Here is a 15,979-nt window from a genome sequence, read left to right as displayed (position 1 = left end):
AAAACCAAAACCAACAACAGAGTGATAGAAGGATTTTAGCAGTTGGGAATTAACTCCAAAGGAGCTCAGCCTCATCAGGAGGTGGACACAGCTTTGGCCCTTCTCATACAGAGCATCTGTGTTGTTGGGCCAGTTCAGTTTACTGTTGAGGTGAACACCCGGGTACTTAAAGGTATCCACCATCTCAATGTCTGCTCCCTGGATGGCTGAGTCATCAGAGAACTTCTGGAGGAGACAGCTGTCAGTGTTGTAAGTGAAGTCTGAGGTGTAGAAGGTGAAGAGAATGGGTGTGAGCCCTGTACCCTGTGGAGCTCCAGTACTGCACACAACCACCTCAGATGTACAGTTGTACAGCCTCACGTACAACATGTTGATGAGGTAGTTGATGGTCCATGCAGTCAGATGTTCCTCCACTCCTGCACCCCTCATCTTCTGCTGCAGTAAACACAGCTGGATGGTGTTGAAGCCACTTGAGAAGTCGAAGAACATGATTCTCACAGAGCATTTGTGCATCTCCAGGTGAGTCAGAGCCTGGTGCTGCAAGTAGATGAGTGTGTCCTCCACCCCCTTGTTTGGTTTGTATGTAAATTGCAGTGGGTCTATTTCTGGGGTCACCACTGAACGTAGTGAAACCCAACTAAAATGGATGTTTCTGTGTTACAATATGTTGAACTCTCCCCAGTTGCCACTGATGTCACTACTAGCTCCTTTTTTCATCAGTAACAGAGATCAAGCTAAGTTTCCTGTCACTGCTGATTATTAGGACAAGGCACACACACACACACACACACACACACACACACACACACACACACACACACACACACACACACACACACACACACACACAAAGATTTATTGGAAGCATTTCATGTAGTTTTATATGTAAACATAGTTATTTTTAAATGCTAGCACATATCTACTCCTAATTCAAAGCTCTCATTCACTGCCTTGTTCAATAAATCTACTTGGGTCTTAAATACAAATAAATGTTTTTTTCAGTTATTGTCTTTGAAAAAGCTCCGGCACTCCTATTTCAGGAAGCAGAAGTCAGTTGAAGAAGTGAGGGCAGAAAACAGCAGGATTTGGAATCTTACTCATTAATATTCATGATATTTGGACATCTCTCCTCTGATTGGCTAACAGCAGCACAACTCTTCTGCTGCCTTCCTTTTCTCTGCAACATTGATGTTTTATATCCATGAATAACACAAGCCTGAAGGAGTTCTGCCATGTTGTGGAGTTGCTAATGCCAACGGTTAGCTTCTCCTAGCTGAGACATTTTCTGCTGTTTCCTGAGCACAACAAAAACCAACAACAGCCTTCCCCATCGTGAGTCAAGATGGGTGAGTCCATGAATGTTATGTGACAGTGTGACATAGATCTGTTAGGATTTTCTAATCCCAGTGTTTCACTGTCTATTTTCTGACAGAATCTGATGCAGGAGATAGGTGCAGGAGACTATTTTCATGTTCGGCCTGCATGTGAAACTCAGAGTGACCGATCATATTTCGAAAAGAACAAAAAGACCTGACAGGAACTTTGTTTCGTTTTTTGTGCAACTCATAAATTAAATTGATTCACTTCATTTTTTCCTTTTCACACTCGATCCCTGCAACTTTTAGGATAATGCATCAAACAAAATCAATGACTTTCAGAATCGTAAAACTGAGTCTGGTCAGAATCATTTACAAAATCAATTTCAAGTTAAAAATAAACCTGCAACAGGAGTAAATACATTTTTAAAAGTTGTCCTCAATGTGTATACAAATTACAAAGACACATGTTTGATCAACTCAAATGCATCAGTGTTCACAGAAACGTCTGAGCTAAGCCTGCCAAACTTGCAGATGTGACGCCCACAAAGTGTGGTCACATACTTTTGTTAAAATATTTAGTGTTAGTAAAAGTAATAAAATAAGAATAGGTAAGTGTGCCGCTCTATTCCAGGGTTCTCTACAAGGTGGCAGTGGGGTGCGAGATGGCTAACGGAGCTCTGTGTCCCGTTTACCGTCATTCGCGAGCAGCAGTTCACAGAGACCACTCCATTCTGATGTCTCCGTCTCTTTATTTGCATTTCAGGTTAGTAAAGTGCACCCAAGCATGCAAACCCACCTATATGTGGTGCGTCTTGAGTTTATAAATGCGGTAACAGTTGATTGCTTATGCTAAATGTTAAGTTATGGAGTATTCTGTTAGAAAAATACCTGGGAAAAGGGCGTTACCCGGAGGACTGAGAGAGCGGCACTGATGCGATGATTGACAGCACCCCCCTCAAACCCTCCACGTGCGCTCTTGGAGCTTCTCAGTCTGATAAAAGACTCAGAAAAAAAGAGTCGCTAACAAGTGTGCGCGCACTTGCTCGTGCACACGAGCACACACAAACAGCAGACTCACTGCTCAGGAGAAGAGCAGACAGAAAATGACTGCAAGAAGGAGGATTTCCTGTTCACCTACTTCATCAGAAAAAAAGGGGAGGAGGACGTTTTACTTAAGGAGGGCGAGCGACTCCAAGCGCCAACGTCATATCAGCAGGTGAGTGGTTGAGCCAGGCGGAGGTGTGACGAGACTCAGCAGGAGTCCAGTGCAGTTCAGCCACTGAAAACGTCACCCTGCAGCGCTACAGCAATCAGCTGTGGCTGATTCTACAAAAATGTGGAGCAGAGTTTTAACCTGAAGATGGAGATATGATTACGGTTTTGTGCTGAAATATTAAAATTAAAGTAAGTTGCACTAAACTGCCAAAATAATGATTACACATGTGTACAGCACCATTAGACACTCATCTATACAGGTTATCAGCAAAAAAAGTTTATTAAGGTGTTACTCGCTCTTTAGACTAAACTACAAGCCTGAATATGTTCCTCAGTGTTGTGGAGGTGCTAATGCTAATAGTTAGCTCATACAGGGCGAGACACGCTCTGCTCTCTACTGGCTGCAAAAACCAATACAGCAAACTCTCGCTAGCTGAGTGAAATCGTTAGGTACATTTATTTATGAATTGTATTATTTATGAAATAAATGTTTTGGAAAGCAACTGTTCATTTTACAGTAGAACATAAAAGCACACTTATTCCTCCATAGGGTAATGGGGTCGTTGGGTGGGGGCACCTTTGGCAGGTTTTTGGTCTGTTGGAGGATGCTGGGGTGCCTGGAGCGAACCTATACACGCTATCTCCAAGCAGAAAAGTTGCAGCCAGGATTTAAACCTGCGAGGCAACATCAGGCGCATTCAGACTGTAGGAACCTTTTGTAGTTCCTATAACCTTTTCAGGTACCAGCCCGTTTTTGCGCCTGTTTGGACAGATAGGAACGATGGTAGAAACCCTTCCCCTCAGTTCCCAGAACCATTTACCTCCTACTGCCACCAGCTGCGCCACCATGCAGCCTGTATAATACTACAACCAGTAACTCTTTCTTTACCAAAATCAACATGACTTTTTAAATAACCAGAGTCAGGAGTGAGGATTTTTTTTTGGTTGCAAAAAGTACAAATAAACGACATGGGTTTGAATTTTTCTATCATAATGTTTGAAAATTCTCATTTATCATAAAAAATAAAATCCTGGTTGTTCTCCGCCTTTTTCCATGTGTGAATCATGTTTTTATATTTTTCACCCTCATATATAAAAAACAAACAGCACACAGCCATACGTCAGTGAGCACTGACTCACATTTAGGTGTGTGTGGGCTTCACAAAGCCTGGAAGGTGAGGCGGCTGCAAGGGAGGAACTGTCACATCTGATGCTGCCACAAATCCGTTAGCTTCTCTGTTTTTTATACTTAAGAATGGAATTGGGCCAAATGGTGACAGAGGCATATTATTTATGCTTCAACACATTTACATGGAGGTGTGTACACACACACACACACACACACACACACACACACACACACACACACAAGTGTCAGGAGAGAGGTGATAGAGTGACAAAACAACCCATCAGACCACCAGAAGGTGAAAGTGAAGAAAACACCAAGAAACTTTGAAAACCCCTCAGATGTTTTGGTTCTAACTTTAGTCTCAAGTTAGTTTTGGTGTGATAAACACGTGACTGTTTGTTGATGTTCCAGTCAGAGAACAAAGCTGCAACTACGTTGTATGTGTCGTGTTGGTCCAGGCAGACACAACGTATGAAGTTCTGATCCAAACCTGGATCCTTTTAGACTTTTTCAGATCACGGTGGGGACAACAACGACTTATGCAGAAACTGTGCTGTCCTATAGTTGCTGAAACATTCAGTAATGAACTCAAATAATTGGTCTTCGAGGGATAATGACCATGAGGTATTAGCTAAATAGTTCACCTGAACAACAGCGTCGTCAATTTGTACGAATGACTGATGTGTTTCAGATTAAAACTGGATTACTGCTGGTGATACGAGCAGACGTATTGTTCTCAGTCCACCTGTGTGACATGAAGCTGTATCAGTCAGTCTGCTCATCTCCATGAAACTTACTACAATAACAAAGCATCTTTGTGGATGGATTCAGTCCTTTTGCTCAAACATTTACCGTAATTCCCAGACTATAGAGCGCACCTCAATATAAGCCGCACCAACAAAAAAAAAAAAGTTTTTCCACACACACACACACGCCGCACTCAAATACATTGGCGGTTTTAAACAGAGGCCCACAGGGGCCTGGACCCCTATAGAACCGGCCCTGGCCCCTGTTATGGCCCCTGTGCTGAAGAGATCAGATTTTTTTTCCCCGCGCTGCCTCGGAGACGGGAACTAATGCGCTGCAGTGTTTCAAATGGAGCCTTTAGAGCGCAGCACACTCTGTGGACAGAACTGTTTACCCGGTGGATTTTTGAATGAAAGATTAAAAATGGTTTAAATGGGACCCAAAGAAATTCTTGAAGACGACTAACGGAAAAGACGCTAAGAGACGAAGACAAGCAATACAGTTTATTTTCCTGACATCAGTGAATTTCCTTTGGCAGAATTGTGCACAAGCACAAAATTAGTCATATGGCGACGACAAAAAAGAATTTTGATATTGCCCTAATTTTTCCCTTTTTTTCTTGCGCCCCCATGAAAAAATACTGGCCCCACTGTGGCCCCCCTGGAAAATTTGGCCTAGAACCGCCCCTGCTCAAATACAAGCCGCGGCGCAGCAGCCACATGCAGGGCTCCGGTGCACAGCGCATGTACGGCCATAACATAAGATAATTAGACAGAAAGACGCTACACGGAGGTTTGTTGTTGTTTTAATTCAACAAAATGAATTTTAAACACGGGTGAACGTGCTGCAAGTTTAGAAAAGAAAACAGCACTGATAGCATTCATATTTCTGGATGGTTATAAAATAAAAACAGCCCTGATTCGTTATTACCGGTCATTTGCATGTTTAGAAGAAAAGAACAGCGCTGACACAGCATTAATAAGCCCTGGAGGATTAGAAAATAAAAACTGCGCACAAAACATGCCTGGTTAGCAAATAAAACACACTTGCCTACCAGAATAAGTCATTCGCTCTCATCTTCCTCTTGCACACTAAAGCCATTAAAGTCCTCTTCAGTGTCGGAGTTGAACAGCCTCAGAAGAGCTTCGTCACCTACCTTATCTGTGGCGATGTCAGTGTCGCTGTCCGTGTTGCTGTCATCATCCCCGGGTGAAGCTGGCTTGAATGAGTTCTTCCCGCTGCCGTCTCCAGCGTCGAACCATGGATTCATTCATGCCAAGCTTACGTGCGGCAGCACTGTTTCTCTCCTTTACTGCCAGATCAATGGCCTTCAACTTAAATGCGGCAACATATGAACTCATACGTGTAGTTACCATGATGAGGGGGTACGGATTTGAAAAAAATTCTTCGTCGTGCCGGCTGCTTGCATGTGCTAAATTAAAATGAGCACTTTCTTCGATTTCCACTTTTGACTTCCACCTGTTTCACTTTCTGCTAAAGTGCCCCCCGGCAGGTGAAGGAAAATCTTCAGTAAAGCCGCACCTCATTATAAGCCACATGGTTCAAAGCGTGCGAAAAAAGTAGCGGCTTATAGTCCGAAAAATACAGTACATATTTATTACAGGAATCATGAGCTGTTGGAGAACTGGAGCATTATTTACTTCAAATATCCTGGCTGATGTTCATCCAGTGACTTATTCAGTGTCAAAATAAAACTTCCACAAGAACACAGGCAAAAGGTTTCAATTATTACCTTATTATAGCAAGCATCATGATACACGTTCTGAAAAGGGATTCTCACTAAATAATACTTTATAACTACTACAACTACCACTGCTACTACTATTACTCCAGAAGGTGTGTGTCCAACTGCTTGGCTGAGTTGTTTACATGAAGAGGAAGTTGGTTTCCACCCTTAATATCTGAGTACTTCAGCTTGATTAGAACCAGTTCACCTTCAGCCAGACTAAAGCGTTTACATGCATTTCTAAAAATCGACTTCAGCCCAACTAAGGCAATAGATCAGTTTACAGACGATGCATGGAAACACACTGATTTTTGATGTGAACCCCTTTTCTCCCAACAAAGACTGTTCAGGAAGCAGTTCAGCTACACCAGTGGTTTCCTCCTTCTCTGCCATGCAGCTGGACTAAAACATCAAACTGCAGTCAGAAAGAGATTGTACCATGAGATAAAAAAGATGTTAATCTGACCATTTAAAACAGAAAAAACTCCAGTTTGAGTTGCAGCCGAGGGCCACAAATGGGCAGCATGCTACACTTTGGACACCCCAGAGACAGAATCTCTCTCACGTACCCTTTGTATTCAAAGCTGTCAGAGTGCTCAGCTTTTACAGAAAATCTCCTGACACCAATCACGTGGGAAAAGCAAACGCCAAAATGTCTCCTGAGCATTTCCAGTTCTCCTGAGAAAGAACCCACTAAAATGCACTCGATGGTTTACCTAAAAGACTCCCTAAAATCACAACAAAATGTCCTTCAAATATGAACCTTTAGGATCGATGAGCGTGGAGGACAGAGAGCCATTTGTTGCATGTGTGTCGCCTTTATCGACATCGGCTTATCTGCCTCAAATCAGGCCAGAGCATCCGAAGTGAGTGTGTCCTTTGTTATATAACATGAAAGGGGGAAAGGGCTACTGTTGGACACACACACACACACACACACACACACACACACACACACACACACACACACACACACACACACACACACACACACACACACACACACACACACACACACACACACACACACACACACAGGGTATTGATGCCATGCAGAACAAACAAACATGAGCGGTAAACCAATGTGCATGCAACATTTAGAGCTAATTAAAGCCTGGTGCTGTGGAAAAGCTAAAGGAAGAGTCACTTTGAACAGACTTTCATGAAAAAATGGCAGGAGATCAGAATGTTCCTTTTAACATGCAGCCAGAGGGAGGACATATACATCCTGACAGTTTTACATGACACGCATGCATGCACACATTCTGCTGGAACCATGTGACCTCTGCAGCTACCTCTCTGACCCTCATCTTTTGAGGTGAATGCCGCATCCTGGTCCTCTCTAAGTGAGGTGATCTGAATCGGCAGAAATGCCACAACTATAAATCTAGTTGTTAATTGAGCCACAATTCACTGCGTGTATGAACTCATGAAGGTCACCGGTGTTTGTTTACTCTGTCAGAGTGAAGCCGAGGCCTCTCTGTGCCTTTCATTAGACGTGACACGTGTAACCTCAGGCGACACTCTGCATTTCTTATTGTTGCCCGACGGGTCAGAGCAACATGCAAAAAAGCTGCACCTCGAGGAACAAGTGGAGGTGTGTGTGTTTGTGTGTGTGTGTGTTTGTGGGGAAGCTGGATCACTCTGGACTAATTTGGAAAAACTGGAAGGATTTTGGCATTAATCATCTTGTGTTGTCAGAATAATGAGGGACAAACATTCCTGCTTCTTCTCCTAATTTAAGATGGATCAGTCCATGATCATGAATACCACCTCTGAAACTGCATGCAGCACATGAAGTCTTAGTAAAACTTCTGCAGCAGGGATTAATGTCAGCGGGCTAATAACCAAACATGCATGAAGGAAGAGCTGAGCAGAAATGTTGGAACTGTATAATCTCACAGAAATGTTTTTAATCTCAAGGAGGAGAGCTAATCTGCAAAGATGTACTCACAGAGGGAGTCTGTTTAACGCAGCCATAGTGAGTCGTTACTCTGTGGGGCTGTGGTTTGAGGTCCAGGTTAATGGAAGGCACAGTAACAGAGCAGTGTGTGTCAGTGCCTTTAAATTCTCCAAATGAGTGGAAAAACAAAAACGAGGATAGAGGTGAAATATGAAAAAACATGAAATAAAAAGTGGATGAATGAGGAAAAAACCAGAGGGATTAATCGTGGACCCAGTCTTGGGTCAGATGTTTCATCTGGAGAGCATTAGCGGTGAGGACCAGGCAGGAGATGAGTCCCAAAGTAATTCCTGAAGAGCCTCAGTTTGTAGACACAGCTTTCATATCCTACAGGATTGATGTGCTAACTGCTAGCTCAAGTACACCCAAGAACACAATCTGGATCTGCCAGACGAGCCACTTGTTGCAGCTTTTTGCTACTGTCTCGTAAACAATTATGGGATTCGATTCAAAACAGTTGTTTGTGTAAAACTGACGGGTGGAAATATTTATACTTTTACGTCTCCTTATCCACTGAAATTTAGATGATCGGAGCTCTGTTGGGGTGGCTGCACTCCGACTAGCCGTCAATCTGATCAATCCTGAAGAAGTGTGTTGTTTCAGAAGTGACCAGTTATTTTTCTGTTATTGCTTTAAATGAGCTGATTTGAATGACAAACAGAATGTTCTTTTTGATTGAATGAAAAGTATTTTTATTAAATTCATGTAAATCTTACATTTCTATCAGGTTGGTTTAGAAAATTTTGGGTGGTAAATGGCCTGTATTTGTTATAGCTCCTTCTTGGGTCCTAAAACCCCCCAAGGCACTTTACAACATAAACAGCCACTCACCCAGGCACACACACATTCACACACTGGTGTTGATGAGCTACATCATAACCACAGCTGCCCTGGAGCGCACTGACTAAAGTGAATCTGACGTTCAGAAGCGCCACCGGTCCCTCTGACCACCACCAGCAGGCAAGGTGAGTTAAATCTTTTGCCCAAGGACACAATGACTGTAACAGACAGGACTCAAACCTGAAACCGTCTGGTTACAGGGCAGGGACTTAACTCCTCTGCCACCCAAATGAAGGCTTTAAAATGCCTGAAAATGATTTCAAGAAGAACAAAAGATGGAAACGTGAGAAGCACTTTTAGCAACCAAAAACAGCCCAAGAGACTCAGAAAGAGGGGAAAACAAAATGTCATGGAGTTTAAACAAGAAGCTGGTAGAGATGAGAAGCTCCAGATTGAGGAGACAATGAGGCGAGGCAGCTAAGTGAGGGGTTTGATAGTTTGGGATGAAAGCAGTGAGATCTGAGCTCGAGCTGCGTGCTGTTATCTCTAATGATTTCCTGAGGCGAGCAGGCTGAACTCTGGGCCGTGCGTTTAACCCAACTGCAGGGGAGGATGTGTGTTTACATCTAAGTTTTCTCATCTCATGGACTCGTGTCTGATTGACAGCCGTGAAAGTAAAACCAGAGTCAAGCTTTAAGGAGGGGACTCACACACCCAAGCTAAAAGGTCTTCTTTTTCTCTGGAGCAACAAAGATAATTTGGTCGATTTTTTTGTACAGTTTTTGTGTTTATTTCAAATGTTAGGCAAACTTACAGGCACATGGTTACAGAGGAAGGTGATTCACAAAAATACATGAAAAACAAGTGAGAAAATAATAAAGCACAGACGGAAGCACAAACAAATGAAACAAAGAAAAATGGCAAAATTAGAAACAGACATGATGAGCAAAAGCAATACTTGATGAATGTGCATAAATGGATGTCCCATTTGTGTCCTCATTACTGACTCATAAAGGAAATCACACAGCAATAAGAACAGCTCTTATCGGAAAGTGCCACCTCATGACCAATGAGCACTATTACCCGAGTATCTGTCTGTTCCCTAAATGGACCTTTGCACAGTTTTTCCATGTATTCAAATCAATACTCATTTGGAATCCCAGTTGCACCTCCAGGGGACAAACACACACACACACACACACACACACACACACACATGCAATGTGATGGGCCTACGAACACACATTCTAAGTTGGAAGTTGCACATCATGTCTATGAGGAACTTTCCAATCCAAAACTTTTCAAATTTTTCACCAATTGCCTTGGGTGAACCACAGGGCATCGCTCTCGTGCCACTGAAGTTTGGATAATTGGATATTTTAGTTTCTGAAAGAAAGCGCAAGAAATATGAAACAAATTGGTGAGGAGTTGGTGACTGGAGACAAAGGGAATCCGTAATTTTGAGTGTGAATATACAGAGAATAAATACTAAACAACTTTGGACCTAATTCTGACATTTTATGACTAAAATAACTACAAGAAATTTTGCCTAAATGTTCTTTAACCCTCTTTATGGGTCACACCGCAAGGAAAGTTGACCACTGAGCAGGATTGATGGTTTATCCCTTGAGGTTCACATGGCAGAGGTGAGGTGGTGCTCACTCCTCACCCCTGCCACATGGACCCAAGGGATAAACCATCAACCCTGCTCAATGGTCAGCTTTCCTCGCGGGGTCACACCCATTAGGACAGTGGGAGGGTTAAGTGTCTTTGTAGTTTCACGAGTACCAAATATGTCTCGTTGTGACCTTGTGTGTTGTTTTATGTCTAAAACGGATCCTGTGCAACGGAATAGTTGCTCTGATGAAACATTCATCTGAAAGTTGAGGGTTGAGAACTTTTAAACTGTGTTCCAGTTCTACTGAGATAAAGACAGAACTTCCAACTTTGCAACTGGCATGAAAGACAAATGGACTCAAACACAAAACACTCTTTCTCTCTATCTGTCCACCCCCCCCAACACACACACACACACACACACACACACACACACACACACACACACACACACACACACACACACACACACAAACACGTTTCCTCACCTGGAACTGAGGTCTGTCTGAGGCAATCCTGCTCCTCCTCCACTTCCTCCATGGGCTTTCTCCAGACCCAGTTTGGTAAAGATGCCCACCAGCACCATGACGGCAACCACGCCACAGATGATGTAGACAATGAGGTGTGTGCGGTCTCGGTCAGCATCGCCTTGGCCCTCTGTGATGGTGGCCACTGGTTTCCCAGTGTTTGCCCAGATGGGAGTGTCATAGTTGGAGCAGATGGTTTGGTCCAGTCGCTGCTGGCGGAATTGACAGCAGAAGCGATAAAAGCAGGTGCCACAGCAGTACAGAAAGACGCCAGCGTTGCAGTTGAAAGGAGGGTCCCATTGGCCCATTACATCGTAGTATCCCTGACAACGTGTCCCCCCTACTGGAGGGACGTCCTCATCGTCTGCGTCTCCACCACTGGTGGGGGTGGAGAGCCCCGTCTCTGGAGGGGTACTCTGGGTTATCTCCTCATAGCTGGACAAAGTCTGGTTGACCAATGTGGTGGGAGCAATGACTGGGTCACCTTCTGCTACCGTCACCCTGGAGACGGACGAGTCCTGAGACAGGGCTGGCTTCTTAACCAAGACAGACATGAAGAAGAAGAGGATAAGGTGGCAGGATGAAGGGTTGGTGGTTGCCATTGTTCTTAGAAAACCCTTTTCTCTGATGTTCCACCTTCAGTCATCGAACAGGAGCAGGTGACATTTTAGAGACAGATGGAAGATGATAAGACAAAGGTCACCAACAAGAGCATGACATTTTGATTCCTTTATGCACAAAAATCTCACAAAAACAGTGAATTTTTATTTCCTCAACAAGCCAAACTGAGAAAATCCACAATATGTTCTCCGGTGGGAGCAGCAGTAAAGGACCTAAAAACAAACGTTTTACGGCACTTTCCTGTAAAACCACACGATGAGTCTATTGACCCAACTTACTTATGGCATCAATGAAAAAAGCAAAGCTGGGAGCGTTTTCAGCCGATCAGTAAGGATCAATGATGGAAAAATCAAACGTGATTGAAGGTAAAGATGAGGAAAAACACTTAAACAGGTCACTGTGGATTCAAATGAGGAGAAAAAGGCAGAAATAAAACAAACATTTTATTTTAGTAGGTGTCATATCTCACCTTTTTCCCGTTTGTGGTCTGAACCGTCAACCCTTTGCAATTTCTTTTACAAAGTTTCTGGGGAGAGAAATCCTTTCTGAAGTATTCACAAACTCCTCCCAGCAGACGCATTCCTCATGTGTTCTCCATACCAGCTGTGTGCTTGATCTCTGGCATCCAGCACCCCCAAAAAGATCTGATCCTTGTGCTCCTTATAAAAACGGTTCAGTCAGAGATGCTGCCAAGTCCAGTCCAGGGTTTTTTGCAGCAGGTCTCTTTTTATGCTGTGTGTGTTTGAGTGAAAGTAAGTGAGAGTGAGCGGCTGCGCTGAGCGCTGCAACAGTTCAGGATTTAAATGAGATTTCTCCCTCTGTTTACCTCTCAGCAGCACAAGAGAGACACGGGGAGAGGAGGAAGAGGAGAGTTAGTGTGTGTGTGTGTGTGTGTGTGTGTGTCAGAAAGAGATGAGGAGGGGTTACAGCCAGCTGCGTGCCCCCCATTGCACCCAGAGGGGGAAAAGTCCTGAAAGGAGGGAGGATGGAAGAGAGATGAGTAAAATAAAAAGAGGAGGGAAAGCTAAAATGTCAGCTGGAACTGAGTAATTAGCTATCACCATCATGTTGGATTCAGATTTATTATTAAACAAAGGCACTTTTAAAAGAAACTACTTTAGTGTAAAAGTAATGACTAAACATTGAAGTCTCAGTCTGAGGAAAGGTCATTATTGATAAATGATAGGTCGCTATTGCTAAACAAAATGATTTTTCCACCATGGCAGTGTTCTTCCTTTGGTGTCATACCGAAACCGTGGAGAGCTGCAGGTGTTGCGTCGGTTTAGTCTGTGCAGGTGAGTCATTAGTCCTAATGGCTGGGACTGAAACAGGACCTGAGTCCATGTAGTCCACTCAGCCACAGTGAAAGCAATTAAGCCCCTTCTTCTTCATCTCATCGTTTTTTTTTTATTTAAATGGAAAGCTGCTGACTCAGCACTGGCAAAATGAAGACATGCATTCTCAGGACAAGGACGCCATGGATGACCAGCGAGAGGTTACAAGGACTGCTGTGTGGCACAATGGTCTAATTAGATTAATGTGCTCAGGTTTTCTAATGTGATGCTGATGGAGGTGGGGTCATGATCAGTTTGACCCCACAGCCGTATTGGTTCTGGGGTTCTGTCCTTTTATTAGACATAAGGATAAAACACAGCTTAACTCTGCAGTCCAATCCCATATAATTACATTTTAAAGAGCAAGTCACCCCCAAAATCTACTTTTTTTTTGCTGATAAACTACATAAATGTGTGTCTAATTATGCTGTACACACGGTAGTCAATAATTTGGCACTTTAGTGCATCTTAGTTAAAATTTAAATATTCTGCCTAAGCGGTCAGGGTTACGCCTGAAGTGGCTGTAAAGGTCATAAGGTCATCTGTAAGAAGGGTATGGAACTGAATTGTGAATCTTTGGTTTAAAAACCTGTTAGTCTTTAGTCAGTGTCCGTGTGCTGGTTTTCCAATAACCGCAAAGGAATTGTTTGTGCAGTTTATTCCGTGGCAAGCTTAAGTACATTTGATTACATGAACTGTTTGTCAGATAAGCTGACGACCAGCGGTCCAGACTTTTAATACAACTGCCAAAATCAAATTTGGAAAGTTTAATTTGTTATCGGGTGGAGAAGTCCAACTTAATGTCAAAGACTTGGCTCGCCCGTAATGCTTTTCATATCTGAGCCACAAACTGTCATGTTTGGCAGGGGCGATGGTGGCACAGGAGTTAAGTGCTCACCCCGTAATCGGAAGGTTGCAGGTTCGAGCCCCACTCAGTCTGTCGCTGTCGTTGTGTCCTTGGGCAAGACACTTAACCCACGTTGCCTGCTGGTGGTGGTCGGAGGGACCGGTGGCACCAGTGCTCGGCAGCCTCGCCTCTGTCAGTGCGCCCCAGGGCAGCTGTGGCTACATCGTAGTTCATCCCCACCAGTGTGTGAATGTGTGTGTGAATGGGTGAATGACTGATTGTGTTGTAAAGCGCCTTGGGGGGTTCCAGGACTCTAGAAGGCGCAATATCATATACAGGCCATTTGCCATTTGCCATGTTTAAAATGTTGTGTAAGGGCATGTACGCCTTGTGCACGTGACAGAACCGCACAAAAACGTATCTCAGTTTTACGCTTTTACTGATGGCTGTCTGTACGTGTTGATGCTGATTGTCTGACTGTCTGTAATAAAGGCTCCAGTGCTATTTTATAAGCCATCTGGCTCCATCCATTTTCATCCACTTCTCCGGAGTCAGGTCACGGGGGCAGTAGCCTAAGGCGAGAGGCCCAGACTTCCCTCTCCCCAGCCACTTAGGCCAGCTCCTCCGGGGGAATCCCAAGGCGTTCCCTGGCCAGGTGAGAGACATAGTCCCTCCACCGTGTCCTGGGTCTACCTTTAGGTCTCCTCCCGGTTGGACGTGCCCAGAAAACCTCACCAGGGAGGCATCCAGGAGGCATCCTGACCAGATGCCCGAGCCACCTCCTTGGCTCCTCTCGATGTGGGGGAGCAGCGGGTCTACTCCGAGCCCCTCCCGAATTACCGAGCTTCTCACCCTATTCCCAAAATTCCACTATCTCCGCTCCGCTCCGCCCTCGCTTTCCGCTGCAGCTCGCTTCCGAACTCAAATTATACTAGTCTCCGTTCTACAACGGCTCCGCTCCGGTGCGGAGACCTGAGGTACACAAACAGGCATGCGTGGGATTTTCGAAATCTTGCGATACAGTCCGAGCAATAAACGCGGAAGTTAGATCCAAACACCAGTTGTGTGGGAAAAGCATCAAAATGAACTTTTTAATCTGCCCATCATTTGTGTTTAGAGATCAGCAGTGTTTGGATCCACAAAGGGTGACTGCTTTGATAGTAGAAACTGTATTTATGGCAAATTTTTATGCATTTAAAGTTCAGCCGCCATTGATAGTTGTTAAAAGTTGTTAAACTCTGCATATGAAACAAAAAAACGCTTTTTGTTATCGATTTATTGTGAAATAACGGAAGTTGTGCTTGCTCCCTTTCCTGTTGGGCGGTTGTGATTTCTGTCCATTGACTGCGGAGGTGCTCCGGCGTCCGGCAAAAATAGAATCGATCCTTTTTTTGCCGGATGGCGGAACGGCGGGCGGCGCACTGCGCTGCACGGCCACAGTAGTGGAACAGCTCTGATTGACTGCAACGGGACCATTTTTGCTGCGGAGTTTGTGCCGTAGTGGAGCGGACATAGTGGAATTTTGTGGTAACTAAGGGAGAGCCCAGCCACTCTGCGGAGAAAACTCATTTTGGCCGCTTGTATCCGCGATCTCGTTCTTTCGGTCACTACCCAAAGCTCATGACCATAGGTGAGGGTAGGAACGCAGATCGACCGGTAAATCGAGAGCTTCGCCTTCTGACTCAGCTCTCTCTTCACCACGACAGGCCGGTACAACGCCCGCATCACTGCAGATGCAGCACCAATCCACCTATCGATCTCACGCTCCAGTTTTCTCTCACTCGTGAACAAGACCCTGAGATACTTAAACTCCTCCACTTGAGGCAGGACCTCATCCCTGACCCGGAGAAGTCTTTCTCCCCTTTTCCAAATCAAGACCATGGTCTCAGATTTAGAAGAGCTGATTCTCATCCCAGCTGCTTCACACTCGGCCGCAAACCGCTCCAGCGAAAGCTGAAGATCACGTTCTGATGAAGCCAACAGGACCACATCATCTGCAAAAAGCAGAGACTTGATCCTCAGGACACCAAAACGGATGCCCTCCACACCTTGGCTGTGTCTAGAAATCCTGTCCATAAAGGTTATGAACAGAATCGGTGACAAAGGGCAGCCTTGGCGGAGTCCAACTCTCAC

General features: G+C 44.4%; 1 protein-coding gene across 1 annotated transcript in view; it reads right to left on the bottom strand.

Annotated features, from left to right (window-relative positions):
• Positions 1-12,535, bottom strand: part of shisa8b (shisa family member 8b) — a 42,895-nt gene extending 30,360 nt beyond the window's left edge. The window contains exons 1-2 of the mRNA XM_015963666.3: positions 12,135-12,535; positions 11,006-11,680 (exon numbers count right to left, since the gene is read on the bottom strand). Coding sequence (XP_015819152.1) covers positions 11,006-11,646 — 641 coding nt within the window. The 5' untranslated portion in view covers positions 11,647-11,680; positions 12,135-12,535. The remainder of the gene's footprint in view (positions 1-11,005; positions 11,681-12,134) is intronic.
• Positions 12,536-15,979: the final 3,444 nt, after the last annotated feature.

This window comes from Nothobranchius furzeri, chromosome 16 (genome assembly GCF_043380555.1).
Source record: "Nothobranchius furzeri strain GRZ-AD chromosome 16, NfurGRZ-RIMD1, whole genome shotgun sequence".
NCBI classification, from domain to species: domain Eukaryota; kingdom Metazoa; phylum Chordata; class Actinopteri; order Cyprinodontiformes; family Nothobranchiidae; genus Nothobranchius; species Nothobranchius furzeri.
This window is presented reverse-complemented; position numbering and strand designations above follow the sequence as displayed.